The following is a 23065-nucleotide window of genomic DNA, read 5'->3' as shown; positions in this document are numbered from 1 at the left end:
CTCTATTAGTGAGTAGAAAAGTCATAAAGACAGTTACTTGTCGCCACCTACTGGTGTAATAGTGTAACTTGTGAAAAGAGTCCTGTGCTCAGCCATGTTTGTTTACATTGAAATACAGCATGTGAAAGCACCAAAGATCTTTCCAAAAAACCAGACCATCTGCTGTGTTTAGATCCAATCTAAAAAAAATGTTATCCTATTGATTATTTGAATGCTTGTAACTCAAATAATGATATTGAGTGGTTTAAAAAGACTTTGTGAAGCTCTTTGACGACAGCTCATTCCGGGTCAGCACGAACACGGTGTGATCATAAACTCGGCGTTGCGTTCTCAACAGGATGTGTATCATCTTTAACATCTTTATCTTCTGTCTGATCACAGTTTCGAAGTTCATTGTCCCTGTTAATGGAGACGCTGAACGCTACTACACCTCATTATGTGCGCTGTATTAAACCCAATGAGGAGAAAATGCCATTTGAGTAAGTGATAAGCCTGAATTATTTTATTTGGGACTTTCTGTTGGTTGTATAGAGTAAATGAAACGGTGTGTGTGTGTGTGTGTGTGTGTGTTTGCTCAGGTACGACCCAAAGCGTGTGGTGCAGCAGCTGAGGGCCTGTGGTGTGCTGGAGACCATCCGCATCAGTGCCCAGAGTTACCCATCCAGGTGAGCGGCATTAACTCAAGTTCAGGCCACAGCGCGCCGACAGACGGCAACTGACTCTTCGTCGAGTTTTGTCGGATCGGTGTGTCACTCCTCTGAGAAGTGACGTGCTGTAATCTGGTGACTGTCGGTGTTGGTCTGCGTCTGTCGGTTCAGTGTGAATTGGCAGAACTTATATGTGAAGTTCTCAGTAATCTTCTCCTATCTCACAAGTTTTAACTCTCAATGCACCATCAAAACCTCACTATGTGGCCTTTTTAACTTCATTTTGAACACTTCTGTGAAGACCTTTGTGATTTTCAAACTGTATGTGTGTTGTGTATGTTATCACATGACTGAATGACACAAAACAGAAATATTTAGGAAGGCACACTGTATCTATAGTGATGTATATTTAGGACAGAATATCAGTGTTTTCATATTCATCATTAATTAAAACTATAAAAGTATAAAAATTTAATTGAAATAAAGATCAAATTAAATAAAATGTTTCCTTGGCAGCTAACTGAAATTAAGTAGTTGTATTTTGAAGCTTAAATAAAATATTGTATATATATATATATATATATATATATATATTAAAAACTAATACTATATAAATATATATATATAAATATTTATATAATATTTTGTATTAGTTTTTTAATATTTATATCTAGTATTAGATATAATATTTATAATGAATGCTGAATATATAACAAATATAACAAAATCTAATAAATATAACAAAAAACACATAACAAAATGACTAAAACTAAATGAAATCAAAATATAAAAATGACAAATTTACTAAAATAAAAACTGAAATAAAAATTTGAAATGTAGTTTTTTATCAATTGAAACTACATAGAAATATAAAAAAACTAATTATGACAAAAGCACATAACAAAAAAACTAAAACTTGAACAAAAATTAAAATGAAAACATAAAAATAAAAACTAATTCAAAATATTAATAAATACTATATTCATTGTTTTTTTATACACATTTTTTTAAACCATATAATTTGAAAACCAATTATTGTAAGGTGAAAGAAATATATTTATGTAGTATTCTGAATTGTCACAGTGTCATCATTAGAATAATTTTCCTTAAAATCTATTTATTGTTTGTTTGTGTGTTTGTTTTTTATTATCTTTGTGTAAAATGTGATGTTTTTGTGAGAATTATGCATATTTTAATACAACAAAAATCCAAGCAAATCTCAAGACACATCAGAAGATCCAACCAAGGTCTCAATGGTCTCTCTCTTTTCTGTAACGCCTCATCCTCTCTGTCCATCCTTACAGGTGGACGTATATCGAGTTTTACAGCCGTTACAGTATCTTGATGAGCCAGTCAGAGCTGAAGCTGGGAGAGAAGAAGCAGACGTGCAGGACGGTCCTGCAGAAACTCATTCCTGTAAGAGAACTGCACTGTGGTTCATCTGAGAGCTCGTGATCTACAACCATGTTCTGAAAAGTGTCATCTTTGGTTCATTGCAGGATTCCAACCAGTACAAGTTTGGTCGGACGAAGATCTTCTTCCGGGCGGGACAGGTGGCGTACCTGGAGAAGCTGCGTTCGGATCATCTGCGTGCGGCGTGCGTGACCATTCAGAAGCACGTGAGGGGCTGGAGGCAGAGACGCAGGTTCCTGCACATGAGACAAGCGGCTATCACTATACAACAGTACGTGCGTGGAAAGAAACAGATCAGGTGAGTGTGAACAGAGCACTAGCGATCTTCTTAAATCTTTCTTGATAATACTGCAAAAATACAGTAATATTGTGAAATATTATTACAATTTAAAATAATTTTTCAAACTTGATTTATTCCTGTGATTCAAAGCTGAATTTACTCCAGTCTTCGGTGTCACATGATCCTTCAGAAATCATTCTAATATGATGATTTGCTGCTCAAGAAACATTTCTGATTATTATCAATGTTGATTTTCTTTGATGACTAGAAGGTTCAGAAGAACAGCATTTAATTGAAATAGAAATCGTTTGTAAAATTATTCATGCCTTTACTGTCACTTTTGATCAATTTAATTCACCCTTAATAAATTAAAGTATTAATTAAACATTACTGACCCTAAACATTTAAATGGTAATGTTAACGGATGGTTTTAAAACAGCTAGAAATTAGCACAACAGAATAAAGCAGAACACATGCATCTTGGGATGCTTAAAACCCTCGTGTCATTGCATTGCATGCACGCCAAACTCCAAAAAAGGACAAACAAATTCCGTAAAAGTATTGCATACAACTTTTACAATTTTATTTTAAAGATGCAGTAAGTGATTTCTGAGAAATACTTCATATATCAAATCAATCCAAACAAACACGCCCCTCCCTTCATTGCTCCGCCCCCAAAATGCTTGAAAAGGCTCACTCGCTCTCCTCCCCTATCATGAGTGGACACACCCCCTACTCCTGATTGGCTCACTCGCTCTCCTCCCCCATCATGAGTAGACATGCCCCCTTCTGCTGATTGGCTCACTCTCATCCCCTATCATGAGTGGACACACCCCCTACTCCTGATTGGTTCACTCGCTCTCATCCCCTATCATGAGTGGACACGCCCCCTACTGCTGATTGGCTCACTCGCTCTCCTCCCCCATCGTGAGTGGACACGCCCCCTACTGCTGATTGGCTCACTCCCCTCTCCCATCATAAGTGGACACACCACCTACTCCTGATTGGCTCACTCGCTCTCATCCCCTATCATGAGTGGACACGCCCCCTACTGCTGATTGGCTCACTCGCTCTCCTCCCCCGTCGTGAGTGGACACACCCCCTACTGTTAATTGGCTCACTCTCCTCCCCCAATATGAGTGGACACGCCCCCTTCTGCTGATTGGCTCACTCGCTCTCCTCCCCTAACATGAGTGGACACACCCCCTACTGCTGATTGGCTCACTCGCTCTCCTCCCCTATCATGAGTAGACACGCCCCCTTCTGCTGATTGGCTCACTCTCCTCCCCCAATATGAGTGGACACACCCCCTACTGCTGATTGGCTCACTCGCTCTCCTCCCCTATCATGAGTGGACACACCCCATACTGCTGATTGGCTCACTCTCCTCCCCCAATATGAGTGGACACGCCCCCTTCTGCTGATTGGCTCACTCGCTCTCATCCCCTATCATGAGTAGACACGCCCCCTACTGCTGATTGGCTCACTCGCTCTCATCCCCTATCATGAGTAGACACGCCCCCTACTGCTGATTGGCTCACTCGCTCTCCTCCCCTGTCATGAGTAGACACGCCCCCTACTGCTGATTGGCTCACTCGCTCTCCTCCCCTATCATGAGTAGACACACCCCCTACTGCAGATTGGCTAACTCACTCTCCTCCCCCAAAATGAGTGGACACGCCCCCTACTGCTGATTGGTCACAAGTGCGTTGTGCAGACCAAATCACTTTCAACAGTGTTTCTCAGAAATGGCTTACTGCTCCTTTAAACCGTTATTCACTTGTTCACACTTATTTTCAGTTCAAAAGGTGCTTGTCAAGACATGTCAAGCTGATGTGATTTATACGTAGCTGATGTGACACAACTGACATTGATCTGTTGCATTGTTTAATTGTCTATACATAGACAACTAAAAAAGAGCACAGACCTTTCCGTTATATGCTACTTTTGGAGAACATTACAGTTAGGATGATCACAGAAATGAATTTATCCTGAAAACCCTTGCTTTCCTGTCTCAGACGCACGGTGACGGCTCTGGCGCTGAAGCAGGGCTGGGCCGCTGTGGTGATTCAGAGACACTGCCGTGGGTATCTGGTGCGGAAGATTTACCAGCTCGTCCTGAGAGCTGCAGTCATCATACAGGCCTACACCAGAGGATGGATGGCCCGCAAACGCTACAGAAAGGCAAAGCAACCAGTCTCATCTTTTGTCCTTTTGTTGAAGCATTTTTGACCATGCAGTTCACAAGTTTGATCATGTCAATTCAATCGCTTGTGTGTGCTTATTATAGATGGTGGCGGAGCACAAGGCTCTGGTTCTGCAGAAGTACGCTCGAGCTTGGCTGGTGCGCCGGCGATTTCAAACAATGCGACGGCTCGTCATCAACGTTCAGCTTTCCTACAGAGTCCAGCAGCTGCGCAAGAAAGTGGAAGAGCAGGTACGATCAGACAACCTGGAAAAGGTTATTGATCGAGGATGTTCATCATATCTCAGGGAGATGTTTCTTAAAAAAATAGTTTCTACTGGTCAGTAGTTGATGTACAGTAAGTATATAGAGCTATAAAATGATTGTGGATCACTTGCTGAGAAGAGCTCATGTTGAGATCTCCAACTTTGGTATCTTGGCAAATTTGAGCAAAGTTTGATACACTGTTGTGACTTTTTTTCCTGGAGACTTCAACCAAAGTCTCTATTTGATCTCCATTTAATCATATTTCTATTGTGTCATAGGCTCAGCTAGTCGTGTTTGTGTATTTAGAGACTTATCCGGACTCTTTAACCCGGCCCGAACGGACCCGAAGAATTTAAATAATTTTTTTTTTAAAAATCACAGCTTCCTCGGAATGGTCCGAAATTTTGTGACTTTGTTGGTATTTGGTATTTGAACACCCCAAAAAAATGGGGACAGGATGTGAATAGTCTAAGTGGTTGTAAAAAAAATAGTCACACTTGGGGTGTTCGGGCATGGAAAATGAATGGGACATTGGCAAAAATGTGAAAATACTGAGTTTTTTTGTGCGTACAATCTACAAATCAGCCACGATCTTGAAAAATAAAAAAATATTTTTTTTTTAAATATATTTTTTCTATTATGTTCAATGGGGGGAAATTTTGTCATAATTATTGCATTAATACTAATTATAACTTTTTTTTATTTTTAAAATTTTCTCAAAACACCAAAAAAGAAAAGAAAAAATATTATAAAAAACGAGTAAAAAAAAGAAAATCATGATTTTTTTTTGGTTTAAATATGAATCCCGCCCTTTGGGTCCATTTGGACCCGAACACCCCGAGTGTGACTCTGAAACGAACAACCTCATAGGTTTAAATATGTCATTGTCTGTGGCATCTCTGAAAAACAAGCCCTTTCTCTCTTTTGCTCAAGAATAAAGAGAACCGTGGCCTCATGGAGAGACTCGCCAGTTTGTCTAATGCACGATCTCACGGACTAGAAAAGATCCAGGCTCTGGAGGCCGAGCTTGGAAAGCTAACCAATGAGATGACAGCTTTAGAGGAGAGAGCGAGAACACACTCAGAAGAGTCCAATCAGGTAATAGACACACTGATTTGTACAACATTGATACAGTATTGAATATAATTATGAGGTTGTTCACTTTGTTCTCTCCTCTAAGACGATCGCTCTGCTTCAGAATGATAAAGAGAAACTGGTTCAGGTGAATAAAGCTTTGCAGCAGAAACTGAAAGACACGATCCAGCAGATGCAAGGTGAAGAGTGAGCTGTTTTTAAAACCGTGATAATGAAGAGTATGTGACTGTAACTTACGAAACATTTGTTTTCCAGACCAATTTGAGGATGTGAAGAGAAAGCTGATGGAAGATCTGGAAAGAGAGGAGAGGTTTAGAAAGTAAGAGCGCGCTTTCGTCGAGTTCATTTCCTCAGTGAATCTCAAAAGTTGCTCACATACAAGTTCATAAAACACCATAAAAATGGCCCAAAAGTGGGCGTCTGAAGCTACACGATAACTTTGTGAGGAGCAGACCCAACTTTGAGTTGTTGGACATTTCCCGTTTCCTTTTGTTTGGCTATCAATCAGACCTTTGTCCAAACTTTTTTGTCCAAATCCGTGCTGTTCTGTCAGGGTGGCGGAGCACAACGGTGAACTCCAGAAGGAAGACTCGGATAAAGAGATCCAAGCACTGAAAGAGGAAAGCCGTAGATTGAGAGAGGAGCGAATCAGACTCCAGACGCAAGTGGAGGACGAACTGAAGGTCAACGCAGAACTGCAAGAACAACTGCTGCAGCTCACCAAACACGTCAAGGTGAATCACAACTCTGCCTTTCTCTTTTTTTCTTACATTTCCCCCCCCATTTTTTAAGAACAGGTACAAATGGCTGTTTTCTTACAGGGCTTCCAAGGCATTTACAGGAAACCGAAGCCTAATATTGACTCTTGACAATGAAACCTGCAAAAATAAATCAAATGTGCGTGGAAATATACAAATAATTGATTAAATTCCCAAATAATACAATATAAATTAATTGCGAAAAATTTTAACTTTGTATTTGTATATTAATTCAAATAATTATCTAATGTTCTTCATAGTGATTCTCCAATTTCTTTTATTATTATTTAATTCATTTGTATATCTCCCTATTTTTTGATATTGAATATTTTATTTTTTTTCAAATATTATGCAGTATACATTATTTACACGTGATTATTTATATATTTGAATGTGTGGTTCGTGCATATTTATTTTTTATTTTATTTTCATATTATTTATTATTTTGTCCTCTATAGCCTGAAACCTGAACTTCTCTAAAACTTTCTTTTCCTGATTTTGAAGCACTAGTTTTCCTTTCTGCAAATGCTAATCTAGTGTTCACAAAGGACGATATGGCCATAATATGTTATGTTTACCTGTTGTTGCCGAGCCCCGCCTTGATGCAGTGATTGACAGGCCAGGAGGGGGCGGGATCGGCTCAGAATGCATTTTCAATGTGCACATTGAATTTTGCTACATCCATTGCGGGACATTTCATGAAAATGCAATCGCGACTCACGAGTGTCTTGACTGCGAGAAATAACATTTAAATGATCATTTTGGCACAGTTTTTGCTTGAACATGTTACACATCTAATCATTTCTGTACTGCATTTTAATTTTAATTTTGCCACTTATAAAGCGTTTCAATATGCTTATTAAAACTAGTGTATGAAATGGCAAATGTAAATTATGTAATTTCATTTTCATTTTGCACCAAACGTTGCTAGAATGGTAATGTAAAATGTTAAAGGATTTAAGGGTTAAAGGGGTCACATAATGCCATTTTTGTACAAGTTAATATGAATCTTTAGGGTCTAAATGAATACTTTGTAATATACTTTTATTAAAAATTCTCATTAGTATTTTAAGAAAACACTAATTTTACCTGGTCAAAATCAGCTCTGTTTTCAGCACGCCGTTTCAGTGCATATGCCTTTAAAGGATAATGAGCTTTGGTCACCCCGCCCCTCTGCGTACACAGTTTTTAATAACACAATAACCATAGCGAGTTGTTCATTATAAACGTGGGATTATGAATAAATAGTAAAAAATATTGTGGAAAAGGTAGTAAATTCATCTCTATGATTCCTGTATATACCCTGGATAACCATAAAGTTTTTTCCCAGCTGCTGAATTATAAAAAACATTTACAGCCTATCAGAATCCACATCATTTTAGAAAGATAATATACTATAGTTGTCTTTATAGTTACTGTTCTTGGTGTAAACAGGCCTTTATACATTGGTTATTACAGTAATAATAGCTTTTTTGTGACATTTGAAGGTCATACCAGATTTACGGAAAGAAATCAACAGCCTGCAGATGCAACGAGCTGAAGCTGAAAAAACCAAGAGAGCTCAAAGTCTTCAAGCCAGAGGTATAAAACAGACTATGAAACAATGAACAATACATGTAAAACTATAAAACGCTGAGCTGTCTTTCTCCATCAGCTAAGATGAGTTTAATCGCGAGGCAGCTGCTCAGTCACACCGCAGAGGAAGATCTCATCCACAGGTGCGTCAGCATATTGGGATTCTCAGCGCTGATTTTTATCTGGATTAGCTTGATTCAGATTGTCTCTTTTACTCCAGGCTGAACGAAGAAGCCTCAGATAATGATGATGGAGCTGATCTTCTCACTGCTTTTGATGGCATGGAGAAAGCTGCGAAGTATGTATAATCCATAAGTTTGTTTTCTCATCAAAAAGAAAAAAAATTGCTTTAAGAAAAGGAAACGTGCTTTTGCAACTATTTCATTTTTATAAATAATATATATTATACATTAAAATAGATGATCATTTTACTGTCCTTCTTTCTCAGGGTGATAGAAACTCAGCAACGGGAGCTGAAAGAGGCTTATGAGAGTCAACTGGAAGCTCTGGTCTTCAAAAATGAACATTTAAACCGAGAGAACGAGCAGCATAAAGCTCTCTTTCAGGAGAAAAGTAGCGTCAACCAAAGCATCGGGCAGGAAGTGGCCCGCCTCGCTGCTGAGAGCATGGTAGGGTGTATTTATGTAGCTTCTATGTTTATTTAGAGTAGTTTAATCGTTAAAAATACCTATCGTTCTTAAAGAGATACTCCACTCAAAAAGGAAAATTCTGTCATCATTTACTCGCCCTCAAATTCGATCTTCCATAGTAGAAATAAAAAGTCAATGGTGCCAAAGTTCCAATCGTTCTTCAAAATATTTTCTTTAATGTTCATCAGAAGTATCCCTTTAAATGTTTAATAACTTTAATATCCGCTAATCCAATCTGTATGTTTTATAAAGAGGAGATTCTCTGCTTTTCTGTGGGATTGCGTTCGTCTCAGTTAGACATTCAGAGGCTCCGTAGTGAACGTGACTGCATCATCAAGTTTTAATCAGCATCGATTGTTTTAAAGAAACCCATGCGGTTTGTTCCTCTGAGCCAAACAGGAATGATTGTTGAAGCTTAGTCCCACCCCACTCCCCAATTGGTTAAAACTATCATCTACTCCACCAATAAACATAGTCACCTGGTGATGATGGTGACTTTCTGTGTGCAGGTGATTCCAGAGCTGAAGCAGCAGGTGTCGGAACTGAACCGCCACAAACACGAGCTGGAGACCCAGTTACAAGATCAGAGCGCTGAGATGAGTGGTAAGCCAAACACATTTTAAATACATTAGGTTTTATGCATGCGGAAAAATATTTTGGACAGATCTGGACTGCAGGATAGGATGTTATACAATTTTTTAAAGTGCCCCTATAATGCATTTTCGGATATTACTTTCAAGTAGTGTAATTGAATGTAAAAGGTCTGCAAAGTTTCAAAGATCAAAGTGCAGATAAATGGAGTTATTGTGTCCTGAAAGAAAGAACCGATTCTGAACTGCTTGAAACGAGTCGTCAGTGACTCCAGTCTTACTTCCTGCACAAACCTATGTTGGTTTGTAACAAATTTGCATAATGCCTGCAAACAACATCTACTTTGACCTGCCCTCAAACACTGTTGTAGAGTAGACAAATCACAACAGACTGAGACATCTGACCAATCAGAACAGAGTAGACCAATCACAACAGACTGAGACATCTGACCAATCAGAACAGAGTAGACCAATTACAACAGACTGAGACATCTGACCAATCAGAGCAGAGTAGACCAATCACAACAGACTGGGCCATCTGACCAATCAGAACAGAGTAGACCAATCAGAACAGAGTAGACCAATCACAACAGACTGGGCCATCTGACCAATCAGAGCAGAGTAGACCAATCAGAACAGAGTAGACCAATCACAACAGACTGGGCCATCTGACCAATCAGAGCAGAGTAGACCAATCACAACAGACTGGGCCATCTGACCAATCAGAGCAGAGTAGACCAATCACAACAGACTAAGACATTAGACCAATCAGAGCAGAGTAGACCAATTAAAACAGACTGAGGCGTCTGACCAATCAGAGCAGAGTAGACCAATCACAACAGACTGGGCCATCTTACCAATCAGAGCAGAGTAGACTAATCACTACAGACTGATCCATCTGACCAATCAGAACAGAGTAGACCAATCACTACAGACTGAGGCATCTGACCAATCAGAGCAGAGTAGACCAATCACAACAGACTGATCCATCTGACCAATCAGAGCAGAGTAGACCAATCACAACAGACTGAGACATCTGACCAATCAGAACAGAGTAGACCAATCACAACAGACTGAGACATCTGACCAATCAGACCAGAGTAGACCAATCACAACAGACTGGGCCATCTGACCAATCAGAGCAGAGTAGACCAATCACAACAGACTGAGACATTAGACCAATCAGAGCAGAGTAGACCAATTAAAACAGACTGGGCCATCTGACCAATCAGAACAGAGTAGACCAATCACAACAGACTGGGCCATCTGACCAATCAGAGCAGAGTAGACCAATCAGAACAGAGTAGACCAATCACAACAGACTGGGCCATCTGACCAATCAGAGCAGAGTAGACCAATCAGAACAGAGTAGACCAATCACAACAGACTGGGCCATCTGACCAATCAGAGCAGAGTAGACCAATCACAACAGACTGGGCCATCTGACCAATCAGAGCAGAGTAGACCAATCAGAACAGAGTAGACCAATCACAACAGACTAGGCCATCTGACCAATCAGAGCAGAGTAGACCAATCACAACAGACTGAGACATCTGACCAATCAGACCAGAGTAGACCAATCACAACAGACTGAGACATCTGACCAATCAGACCAGAGTAGACCAATCACAACAGACTGGGCCATCTGACCAATCAGAGCAGAGTAGACCAATCAGAACAGAGTAGACCAATCACAACAGACTGGGCCATCTGACCAATCAGAGCAGAGTAGACCAATCACAACAGACTGGGCCATCTGACCAATCAGAGCAGAGTAGACCAATCACAACAGACTGAGACATTAGACCAATCAGAGCAGAGTAGACCAATTAAAACAGACTGGGCCATCTGACCAATCAGAACAGAGTAGACCAATCACTACAGACTGGGCCATCTTACCAATCAGAGCAGAGTAGACCAATCACAACAGACTGGGCCATCTTACCAATCAGAGCAGAGTAGACCAATCACTACAGACTGATCCATCTGACCAATCAGAACAGAGTAGACCAATCACAACAGACTGGGCCATCTGACCAATCAGAACAGAGTAGACCAATCACTACAGACTGAGGCATCTGACCAATCAGAGCAGAGTAGACCAATCACAACAGACTGATCCATCTGACCAATCAGAGCAGAGTAGACCAATTAAAACAGACTGGGCCATCTGACCAATCAGAACAGAGTAGACCAATCACAACAGACTGATCCATCTGACCAATCAGAGCAGAGTAGACCAATTAAAACAGACTGGGCCATCTGACCAATCAGAACAGAGTAGACCAATCACAACAGACTGATCCATCTGACCAATCAGAGCAGAGTAGACCAATCACAACAGACTGAGACATTAGACCAATCAGAGCAGAGTAGACCAATCACAAGAGACTGATCCATCTGACCAATCAGAACAGAGTAGACCAATCACAACAGACAGATCCATCTGACCAATCAGAGCAGAGTAGACCAATCACTACAGACTGATCCATCTGACCAATCAGAGCAGAGTAGACCAATCACAACAGACTGATCCATCTGACCAATCAGAGCAGAGTAGACCAATTAAAACAGACTGGGCCATCTGACCAATCAGAACAGAGTAGACCAATCACAACAGACTGATCCATCTGACCAATCAGAGCAGAGTAGACCAATCACAACAGACTGAGACATTAGACCAATCAGAGCAGAGTAGACCAATCACAACAGACTGAGACATTAGACCAATCAGAGCAGAGTAGACCAATCACAACAGACTGAGGCATCTGACCAATCAGAACAGAGTAGACCAATCACAACAGACAGATCCATCTGACCAATCAGAGCAGAGTAGACCAATTAAAACAGACTGGGCCATCTGACCAATCAGAACAGAGTAGACCAATCACAACAGACTGATCCATCTGACCAATCAGAGCAGAGTAGACCAATCACAACAGACTGAGACATTAGACCAATCAGAGCAGAGTAGACCAATCACAAGAGACTGATCCATCTGACCAATCAGAACAGAGTAGACCAATCACAACAGACAGATCCATCTGACCAATCAGAGCAGAGTAGACCAATCACTACAGACTGATCCATCTGACCAATCAGAGCAGAGTAGACCAATCACAACAGACTGATCCATCTGACCAATCAGAGCAGAGTAGACCAATTAAAACAGACTGGGCCATCTGACCAATCAGAACAGAGTAGACCAATCACAACAGACTGATCCATCTGACCAATCAGAGCAGAGTAGACCAATCACAACAGACTGATCCATCTGACCAATCAGAGCAGAGTAGACCAATCACAAGAGACTGATCCATCTGTTTATTCAGTTGTGGTAGGCCTCAATATGAAAATGTCTTATCTGTTGGCACTTCTTTACAACTTAAATGTTGCAGCAAAAATAAAGGGGTTATCAAAAGAGATTCAGCACACTGTTGAAGAGGAGCAAGCACAACGCAGGTGAGGCGTTCATTACCCTCAAACTGTACATTACACTAGTATCACACTAGTATTTACACTACAGACCGTGGCACAAGGCTGAAGGAGCAGGTGATGTGCTTCTGTTCACAGGCACCTGGAGGAGAAGATTACAGAGAGCGAGAGAAGAAGAGAAGAGCTGGAGGGACAGATGGCTGACCTCCGGGAGGAGAACCAGCAGCTGCAGAAAGCTCATCTCTCAGAGAGCCAAGCCAAGAACAAACTCAGACAGGAGACGTCCCGCCTCACAGCTGAGAATATGGTGTGTGTGTGTGTGTGTGAAAGGTCACGCTCATGATTGCATTTGTGCTTGCATGCATTAATTTAGCTTTTTTTTCCCCAAAACATACATGCATAACAAATAAAAGCACCCCCTCGTAGCAAAAACAGTACAAAAATACAATATATACTAAATATATTTTATTAATGCATGAATGTGTCTATTTATTTAATCTATTTATTTATTTATTTATTTATGCATATTTTTAAAATTTAGACTCTTAGTACCACAAAAATCTGTCTTCCTGAAGGACATTTAGGTATTTTTCCAACCGAAAAAAGTCCATTTGTTAATCATATTGTAATGTTTCAGGACTTTGAGGAGCAGTCAGACATGAAGGACAGATTGATAAAACGACTTCAAGACCAAATCAAAGCTCTTCAAACACACGTGACATGTAAAACTCTCTTCATGTACCTGCTTTCGCATTTACTCTAGTCAATCCGGTCTCATCCTCTGCATGTTTCACATTCTCATCAGCCAATCAGAAAGCAGTACCGGCCGTGCCCAAAGAGTACTTGGGCATGTTGGAGTACAAGAAGGAGGATGAAAGCAAGCTGATCCGGGCGCTCATACTCGGTAAATCTATATTGTGAAGCCTGTGTAAGTTCTAATCGTACCTCATAACTTAGTCGGTGGTTTGTAATTCGCAGAGCTGAAACCTCGCGGTGTGGGTGTGCAAATGATCCCCGGTCTGGCTGCACATCTCCTCTTCATGTGTGTGAGGCACTCGGATTACCTCAACGATGGAAACAAGCTCAAGTCCCTCATGCACGGCATCATTACAGCCATTAAAGAGATCGTCTCAGTAAGGGACTTTTTCTCTGACATCTCGCTAGAGTTTCCTTAATGATGATGATTATGATGATGACTATGATTTTAGGGCCACCAGGAGAATTTTGAAGTTCTGTCCTTCTGGCTCTCCAACACGTATCACTTCCTCAACTGTCTCAAACAGTACAGCGGGGACGAGGTAAAGCCTTTTTTCTGTGTGTTTCTCCTTCACTGTTAAAGTACATTAATAGAACATTTTGAAAATAACCAATTGTGGAATCCTCAGCAGTTTGGGTTTAGACAAAAGTACAGCACAGAAACCACAGTGCTTTTTGAGCACAGCCTTGGTACCGCCAGAACCGGAGATCGGCTGAATGGATTCAAAAACGGTAAAACTCAACAGTTTAACTCTGGGGGAGTTGTAAAATGAGCGTATTTCCAAAAAAAAAAAAAAAAAGCGGAGTATCCCTTTAAAGGATTAGTTCACTTTTGAAAAAACTTTTGCTGATAATTTACTCACCCCCATGTCATCCAAGATGTCCATGTCTTTCTTTCCTCAGTCGAAAAGAAATTTAGGTTTTTGATGAAAACATTCCAGGATTTTTCTCCATATAATGGACTTCAATGGGAACCGGATGGTTCAGGTCCAAAAGACAGTTAATAACAGTTTCAGATGCAGCTTCAAATGTCTTTAAACGACACCAGACGATGAATAAGGGTCTTATCATGCGAAACGATCGGTTATTTCAATGCTTATTCCAAAAATGTAACTTTTCTAAGGACAAATGCTAGCCTTTCTCCATTCTGTGAGGCGCGTTTGCAACGTCACGTAGTACGTAATTACGTTCAAAAGGTCACGGGCGACGTAGCCAGAAGTACAGAGTCAGAGTGTTTACAAGTTGAACGCATAGGTTGAACGTGAAAACTAACTCAAACGCCGTTTACAAAAAAAGAATTAAAAGGTAAAACGACGATGTCGGACGATTTTGATTCTGTACTTCGGCTACGTCGCCCGTGACCTTTTGAACGTAATTACGTATTACGTGACGTTACAAACGCGCCTCACAGAATAGAGCTAGGCTAGCATTTGTCCTTAGAAAAGTTACAGTTTTGGAATAAGCTTTGAAATAACCGATCGTTTCGCATGATAAGACCCTTATTCATCGTCTGGTGTCGTTTAAAGACATTTGAAGCTGCATCTGAAACTGTTATTAACTGTCTTTTGGACCTGAACCATCCGGTTCCCATTGAAGTCCATTATATGGAGAAAAATCCTGGAATGTTTTCATCAAAAACCTAAATTTCTTTTCGACTGAGGAAAGAAAGACATGGACATCTTGAATGACATGGGGGTGAGGAAATTATCAGCAAAAGTTTTTTCAAAAGTGAACTAATCCTTTAAGGGAAAAAACGGTGGAGTATCCCTTTAAAGTGACAGCAGCCTAATAAACCTGCTGGAAAACAATAAGAGAATATAAAAATATCTAAATGGAAGTTTTTCCCCATGATATCGACGTCAAAATTATGGCCAGTGAAAATGCTGAGTGGCTAGAAACATTGGAAAAGCACTAGCAACAGTGAGTGAGCAAAAAAGTGAATAATGTCAAGCCCTAAATACAATGTATTATTATTAATACATCAACACATAATTTCAAAGGCTCTAAGTTATCTTATGTATATAATGCCTGAAACCAACCAATGAGATTCCTTAATTTCCCTCCATCAACAGGAGTTCATGAAGCACAACACGCCTCGTCAGAACAAGAACTGCCTGAAGAACTTCGACCTGTCAGAGCACCGGCAGATTCTCAGCGACCTCGCCATCAACATCTACCATCAGTTCATCAGCGTGATGGAGGACGCGCTCTTTCCCATGATCAGTATGCAAATGAAGTTGATACATTGGCGTTTACATGATAATGCATATATTTCTTGTAAAACAGTCCCTCTCTCTGTTCAGTCACGGGGATGCTGGAGCACGAAAGCCTGCAGGGAATCTCCAGCATGAAGCCCACCGGTGTCCGCAAGCGCTCGAACAGCGTGTACGAGGATGGCGGGGACCTCAGCGGGACCGAGGCGTTCAGCGTGAGCTCCATCCTGCAGCAGCTCGGCTCGTTCCACACCAGCATGGCTCAGCAGGGCATGGAGACGCAGCTGCAGGGTCAGGTCATACGACAGCTCTTCTACCTCATCGGATCCACCTCGGTGAACAGCATTCTGCTCCGGAAGGACCTGTGCTCCTGCCGTAAGGGCATGCAGATCAGGTGTGTGTGTGTGTGTGTGTGTGTGTGTAAGCGCTATTGTTATTCAGCGAGGATGTGTTACATTGATCAAAAGCGACACTAAAGACATCTCGAATGTTCTAGATTCAAATAAATGCTGCTCTTATGAACTTTGTTTCAGCAACTGTTTTCATCATTGATAATAATCAGAAATGTTTCTTGATCAGCAAATCGGTTTATTAGAATGATTTCTGAAGGATCATGTGACACTGAAGACTGGAGTTATAAGGGAAAATAAAAGGAAGGGTTATTATAGTTATTATAGTAAAAAAAAAAACATTTAAAAAAAAATTTAAGATTAAAAAATATCTTAAATATATATTAAATTAAATAATAACATTTATTTTTGCTAAATGTCAAGGTAAAATTTCTCATTTTAATGTAGTTTAACTTGATGTACTAAAACAGCGGTCGGGAAACCTACGGCTCGTTCCCTTGTAGCACAGTCTACCGAAGTTAAACGTTAAATGTTTATGATAATAATTATATTCATGTTGTACCGGCAAAAGTGCGTATTCAGTGCTGATCGTGCTATATATATTATATATTAAAAAAAATTATATATATACATAAAAAACTCTTAATAGTAGCTCACTGATACTAAAACAACACTGCTGAAAATTCAACTTTGATCACTGGAATAAATTACATTTTAAAATATATTCGAATAAAAAAAAATATTTTTATTTCACAATATTACTGTTTTTTACGGAAGCCCTGAACCGCAACATAAAAACAAAAAATTGTAAAAAAAAAAAAAATGATAATAAATAAATAAAAATCTAGCATTTCGAGATTAAAGTCGAAACGTTTCAACTTTTAATCTCGAAATGTTTTTTTTACAATGTTTTTTTTTTTTAGATTAAAGTCGAAACGTTTTGAGATTAAAGTCAAAACTTTACGATAAAACAAAAGTCGATAAAGTCTTCCATAGAAGTGTGTGTATTCATAACAGTGCGTGTAGCCTACACTGGCTCAGAGCGCGCGCACGTGTGTGTGTGTGTGTGTGTGTAAGAAATGCACTTGTGAAGTTGAAGTGCCATGATGGATCAACACAAAATAGTAGCTTTTTACTTTTAACCCGTGATTTTCCTCAGATTTAAAGGTATAGCGGAGGATCTTTCCGAATTTTAGAGAAGACCCGCCCTCTCCAATTTTTTTAAAAAAATGCACATGGACAAACACAACACTCCCGAGAGGAAACGTCTATTACGCCTTACACAATTATGTTGCAAATTCTAAACTAACTCAAAAACATTCATAAAAAAGACAACATGTCAAATGCCCTTCCGTGTTTTATTTACTTATTATACTGATCGATTGAGTGACCGAGGACTCAAGACATGGTATGTACAACCCTGTATCACACGAAATACGTTCTGAGTAAACTATTTTGCAAATCGCAAATACGTTACATGGCAACATATAAGCAGTGCTATTACGTTGGTCCTTAACCTAATATGTCTCATTGTCATTGTTAATAATACGTTATTTTTATACATGTAATGGAGAAGTAGCTTGTTGCATTTGTGTAATAATAAACACACAAGGTTTTAGAATATGAACACATGAACACACAAGGTTTTAGAATATTTCAGGGTGATACCATTTATCATTTGGTCAAAAGGCTACTTTAGACAAATTGAGATGTTTACCGTGTCTATGCGGTGCATGACTTGTGCCAGGGATGAGCACGTACGACGGCCTTACGTAAACATATCACCAGAATGATTGACACTTAGGTGGACCAATAGTATAGACTACCCACCCGGAAAAAGAAAATCCTCCGCTATACCTTTAATAATAACCGCTAATGGTGGTTGAGGAGAGATTATCTGATATGATTGTTGTAAAGTGCTTTGTCTAGGCCTAGTAGACATATGAAAGCGCTATATAAATGCCTCATTCATTTATTCATAAAGCTGGATATCTCCATCCAGTCCATCCAAAAGTGTTTTCCGGGTTGGTTTTCATAGGCTAAAGTGTATTCCGGCACAGTATATGTTATAACGTCCTATGCTGGTAGATTTGGCACCTGTTGAATTTCCTTTAAACATAACACACGCACAAACACACACGTACACACAGTGTGAAACATGCGCTATGCACCATTATGAATGCCTGTGCGTGCAGCAATGTGAAACAATGGCAAGCACACACGCAACTTCTACGGAAGACGCTCTCGTACTCTCGAAACATTTCGACTTTAATAAAAAAAAAAAAAAAATAAATAAATAAATCTAGGTTTTCGAGATTAAAGTCGAAACGTTTCAAGATTAAAATCGAAACGTTTCGACTTTAATCTCTAAATGCTAGATTATTATTATTTTTTGTTTTTTATGGTGCGGTTCAGGGCTTCTGTAGTTTTTACTGTATTTTTGACCAAATATATTTTATATATATATAATATTTATAATATAATGTTTATCATATTTATATATGTTTTATATATATAATATTTTATTTCATCTTTTAAAAATCTTTCCAACCCCTAATATTTGAACAGCAGTGAATACCGTACATTGCATACTGCACATGACCTCAATATGTTGCTTGTTATTTTTATTTTTATTAGTTTCCAAGAGGTTGCACGTTATTTAGTTTTTAATTAGAGTTTGCATTCAAATTTGGCAGACCAATCAAACAGTAAGTAAAGAAAGAGAAATCTTTTTCTGTTTGACATTATTCATCACAGAGGAAATGAAGTTGAGATCTAGTATATAGGTAGGATGGTAGTTTGCCTTTCTGAACGTCCTGAATGGACCTGTTTCTTTTCCAGGTGTAACATCAGTTACCTAGAGGAGTGGCTGCGAGAGAAGGGTCTGCAGAGCAGCTGTGCCATGGAAACACTCGGACCGCTGTCTCAGGTCGCCTGGCTTCTTCAGGTCAACAAGACCACCGATGAAGACGCAGCCGAGATCAAGCAGAGGTGCTCCGAGCTCTCGTCCGTGCAGGTGCCGCTTGAACACTTATTCATTTTAGAGGAACTTACAGGTAGGGTATGGGATTTCTAAAATGGCCGGCAGATTTTGAAAATACACAACTCAAAAGGTCCTACCTTCTTTCCTCCAACGCTGGCCCTGACTCCACCCACTCGAAGAACATGGACGCGCAATCATGCATCTGCAAAACTCAGATTTTTTTGTCTGTTACGATAGTCACTGTGTCAGATTACCCGATTTAAAAAATCTTAAAAATCCTAAAATCTTGTCGTGTCGTGGACGACACATGTCAGACTACACGTTACTTCCTGACCAGTCATCGCATTTAACGGCGCGCGTGATGTCATCGAAAAGGCGAAACTCGTAGCGAGTGAGTTCCTGGATTGCTCGGCATTGCCTTTTCAGCGTGAGAAATACACGGTGTGGCGTGTGAGTGTGTGAACTGGTTGAATTGCGTGTGTCTCACGGCCATTGCGTGAGACTTGAGAACCCTGCTCGAAGAGGACAGTATGGGCTGTCAATCCTCCAAAGAGAACTTGAGGTAAAATATTGTTTTCTTATATATTTTTACTTCTAGTTTTAACGTTAGCACCATCGTCTCTCTTTCGTTTTGTCTTTTTTGAAAGTTGTGTACGGAAAAGCTTGTGCTCTTATTGTGACGGAACCGTTAAAAAAATTAAACATGCTAGTCTTTTTGTCGTGATCTCGTGAAGCATCGCAGACGCGACGTAGGTTGTCACCGACTATGACACACTATACGAGATGATACGATCGAATTTTGCATCCCGACACCCGTTGTCGTTTACGAATCCCCACGACACCCTACGTCAAATGGATCGTGCCAAAATCGGGCTAAAATCGTGTAATCGGAACCAGGCATAAGACCTTCGTTCATCTTCGGAACACGAATTAAGATATTTTTGATGAAATCTGAGAGCTGGATCACTCCTCCACACTAGTCCATAGGCTTCTTGAGGGATTGAAACTTCCCGTCCTCGAAAAGTTATTAAATACATCGTTAAAATAGTTCAAGTGACTTCAGTGGCTCAATCTTAACTTTATCAAGCGACGAGAATACTTTTTGTGCGCAAAAAAACAAACAAAAATAACGACTTTATTTCAACTATTCACTTTCTTCTCTATGGGCCTCTGGTCAGTTAACGTAGTGTAATTGCGTAGAGCTACGTCACACGTAGGCTCACTATTGGCCGACACTGGTCATGTGTGCGATGCGTGTAACGTACAATAACAGATCATACACTGTTAAACTAGTAACCTGACCAGAGAGAGAAGTAAATGAATAGCTGAAATAAATCGTTAATTTTGTTGTTTTTTGCGCACAAAAAGTGTTCTCGTCGCTTAATAAAGTTAGGATTGACCCACTGTAGTCACTTGGACTATTTTAACGATGTCTTTAATACATTTTCGAGGACGTCAAGTTTCAATTCCTCAAGAAGCCTATGGACTAGTATGGAGGAGTGATCCAGCTCTCAGATTTCATCAAAAATATCTTAATTTCTGTTCCGAAGATGAACGAAGGTCTTACGGGGTTGGAACAACATGAGGGAGAGTAAATACTGACATAATTTTCATTTTTTGGGTGAAATATCCCTTTAAATTGCTTAATTTTCATTTCAGTGCTTCTAACTGAGTGGTTGTGAGTGGGTTAAGAATAGGATTTCAAGTAATTTTGTAAAAAAGGTCAAAAAAGAAAATCACATACCTCACCTTTAAATTGTGCCAACATGCGCGTAGAATGTCAATTCTTTGTCTTGATTTATAAAAGTTTGGTTGTTTTGTGGTTTTGTAGATTGTGAAGATCCTAAACTCCTACACACCCATTGATGATTTCGAAAAGCGAGTGGCTCCGTCCTTTGTCCGCAAAGTGCAGGTAAGATTTTTTTTCTTCTGTTTTTTAAGCAGGTATATTACCGTTTCAAAGTTTGGGATCGCTATCATTTTGTTTTAAAGGATTAAAAATAGAGAGAAAATTGTGCAATAATAGAACTGTTTTCTATTTGAATATATGTTAAATGTAATTTATTCCTGTGATCAAAACTGAATTTTCTCCAGTCTTCAGAGTCACATGATCCTTTAGAAATCATTCTAAAATGCTGATTCGCTGAGACATTTCTAATTGTTATCAATGTTGAAAATAGTTTTTGTGGAAACTATGATGCGTGCTTTCTTTGATGAAAACAAAGCAGCATTTATTTAAAATATAAATCATTTGTAATTTTGATTCTTTGCTGAATAAAAGTATTTTATTACAATTATATTATAGTATAATTTCTTCAATAAGCCGTTTTGAACAGTAATATAAATATAAATTATCACAAATCAATAGAGTGCAACAGTCAGGTTCAGGAAGTACAAAAACAAGGAAATTGATTTTGAAAGATAACTTCAAGGTTTTTTTAATATTTATTTCAGCCTATTTTTTTTAAATGATCATATTTAACAGCAGGATTAATATTTGTATATTGCAATTAACTTAAAATCTATGGTTTTATAGATAATCAACATTTGTGCATGAAAAGTTTAATATTTCTACATTGTTTTAAATTAGAGAATGCTGTTTGCAATGCTTCATGGGATTGTAGTTCTTTTCGCTCACTAAAGCCATTAAGTGCACAGTCTGGTCCTTTGTCATTTTGTCCACTTTTCAAATACTTTAGCTTTGAATCAATGTTTGTAATTCTGTGAATCACCTTGTAGCTGATTGGCTTGGTTCATGGCTTATAACACTTGGATAAAGATTTTTTTTTTTATCTCTCTGGGAAATAATACTTCCGGAACCAGCGCTGCTGAAAAAGGGGGCGTAACTAATGCACTCTATTGTAGTATTGAGCATCAAGCATCACCTAGGCTTCTGATTGGCCTTTGTTTTTGTCTCCATGGCAACAGGCATTGCTGCAGGAGCGCGAGGGCTCGTCTCAGCTCATGATGGATTCACAGTATCGTTTCCAGGTCACTTTTCCCTTTTGCCCCTCGCCACAAGCACTGGAACTCCTACAGGTGCCCAGCAGCCTCCGCCTGGACTTCGCCACTCGTATTTGACCTTTAACCTCTGACCTTAGTGATATCAGAACCAGTTCAGGCATCTACATTTTTTCTGTAAGACTTCATAACTTTTATTAAATAGTCAATTACATAAAAATATAGATTGGTATAATTTTATTAAATAGTGAATTACATAAAATGTAGATTGGTATAATTTTAACCTTTTAACAAAACTGCTAGTTGGTCAGACTAGTTCTTAAGACAGTTTTAGCTGTGTTTATGCTGACACCAGTACTTATGATCAGGATGTTTCTGCTGACCTTGAATGCATTATGAAATAACTGCTAACATTTGTATATTTTAGATTTATTTATAAATATTTTAATCAAATGTTCTCTAAATAGTATATTTTAGAATATTTTTTTTACAAGATCAACCATGAATAAACACTGTAACATAGATTTTAATAACCCAAACCAACCTGTTCTGCTCCATTTTGTAAATACCAAATAGTTACTGTCACAAATTGTTCTTCCGTTGAAATTTTTTTTTACACCAGAAATAAATCAATAAACACAACTGTCAAATGAGTCCTCCTTTCTTCTCTCTTAAGCTCTCATAATATGCAGTGGAAATGCAATATTTATGATGGTTAACTCTCTGAGGACTAGAGAAGGAAACCCCAAGAACTTATCTAGCAATTAGTAGACCTCAAAGGGTGCTTTTCATTGTGTGTGTGTGTGTGTATATATATGAAGAGTTCAGATGCAAAAGCCTCTAAATGCCATTTGAAATTTTCTTCTTTAATGATGATTTTTATCAAACTTGTATATTTAAGTTCAGT

General features: G+C 39.1%; 1 protein-coding gene across 1 annotated transcript in view; it reads left to right on the top strand.

Annotated features, from left to right (window-relative positions):
* The window catches only part of myo5c (myosin VC), a 33878-nt gene extending 11079 nt beyond the window's left edge, over positions 1-22799 (top strand). The window contains exons 16-41 of the mRNA XM_089127563.1: positions 382-479; positions 579-665; positions 1952-2063; positions 2147-2358; positions 4359-4524; positions 4631-4777; positions 5726-5890; positions 5973-6066; positions 6143-6206; positions 6441-6621; positions 8133-8226; positions 8300-8363; positions 8441-8518; positions 8669-8849; positions 9380-9473; positions 12859-12922; positions 13034-13202; positions 13533-13617; positions 13701-13799; positions 13874-14028; positions 14104-14193; positions 15724-15874; positions 15955-16258; positions 19056-19230; positions 21029-21109; positions 22126-22799. Coding sequence (XP_088983689.1) covers positions 382-479; positions 579-665; positions 1952-2063; positions 2147-2358; positions 4359-4524; positions 4631-4777; positions 5726-5890; positions 5973-6066; positions 6143-6206; positions 6441-6621; positions 8133-8226; positions 8300-8363; positions 8441-8518; positions 8669-8849; positions 9380-9473; positions 12859-12922; positions 13034-13202; positions 13533-13617; positions 13701-13799; positions 13874-14028; positions 14104-14193; positions 15724-15874; positions 15955-16258; positions 19056-19230; positions 21029-21109; positions 22126-22278 — 3363 coding nt within the window. The 3' untranslated portion in view covers positions 22279-22799. The remainder of the gene's footprint in view (positions 1-381; positions 480-578; positions 666-1951; positions 2064-2146; positions 2359-4358; positions 4525-4630; positions 4778-5725; positions 5891-5972; positions 6067-6142; positions 6207-6440; positions 6622-8132; positions 8227-8299; positions 8364-8440; positions 8519-8668; positions 8850-9379; positions 9474-12858; positions 12923-13033; positions 13203-13532; positions 13618-13700; positions 13800-13873; positions 14029-14103; positions 14194-15723; positions 15875-15954; positions 16259-19055; positions 19231-21028; positions 21110-22125) is intronic.
* The last annotated feature ends 266 nt before the right edge of the window (positions 22800-23065 follow it).

Source organism: Pimephales promelas, chromosome 25, assembly GCF_988280905.1.
Source record: "Pimephales promelas chromosome 25, fPimPro1.hap1.1, whole genome shotgun sequence".
NCBI lineage: Eukaryota > Metazoa > Chordata > Actinopteri > Cypriniformes > Leuciscidae > Pimephales > Pimephales promelas.
This window is presented reverse-complemented; position numbering and strand designations above follow the sequence as displayed.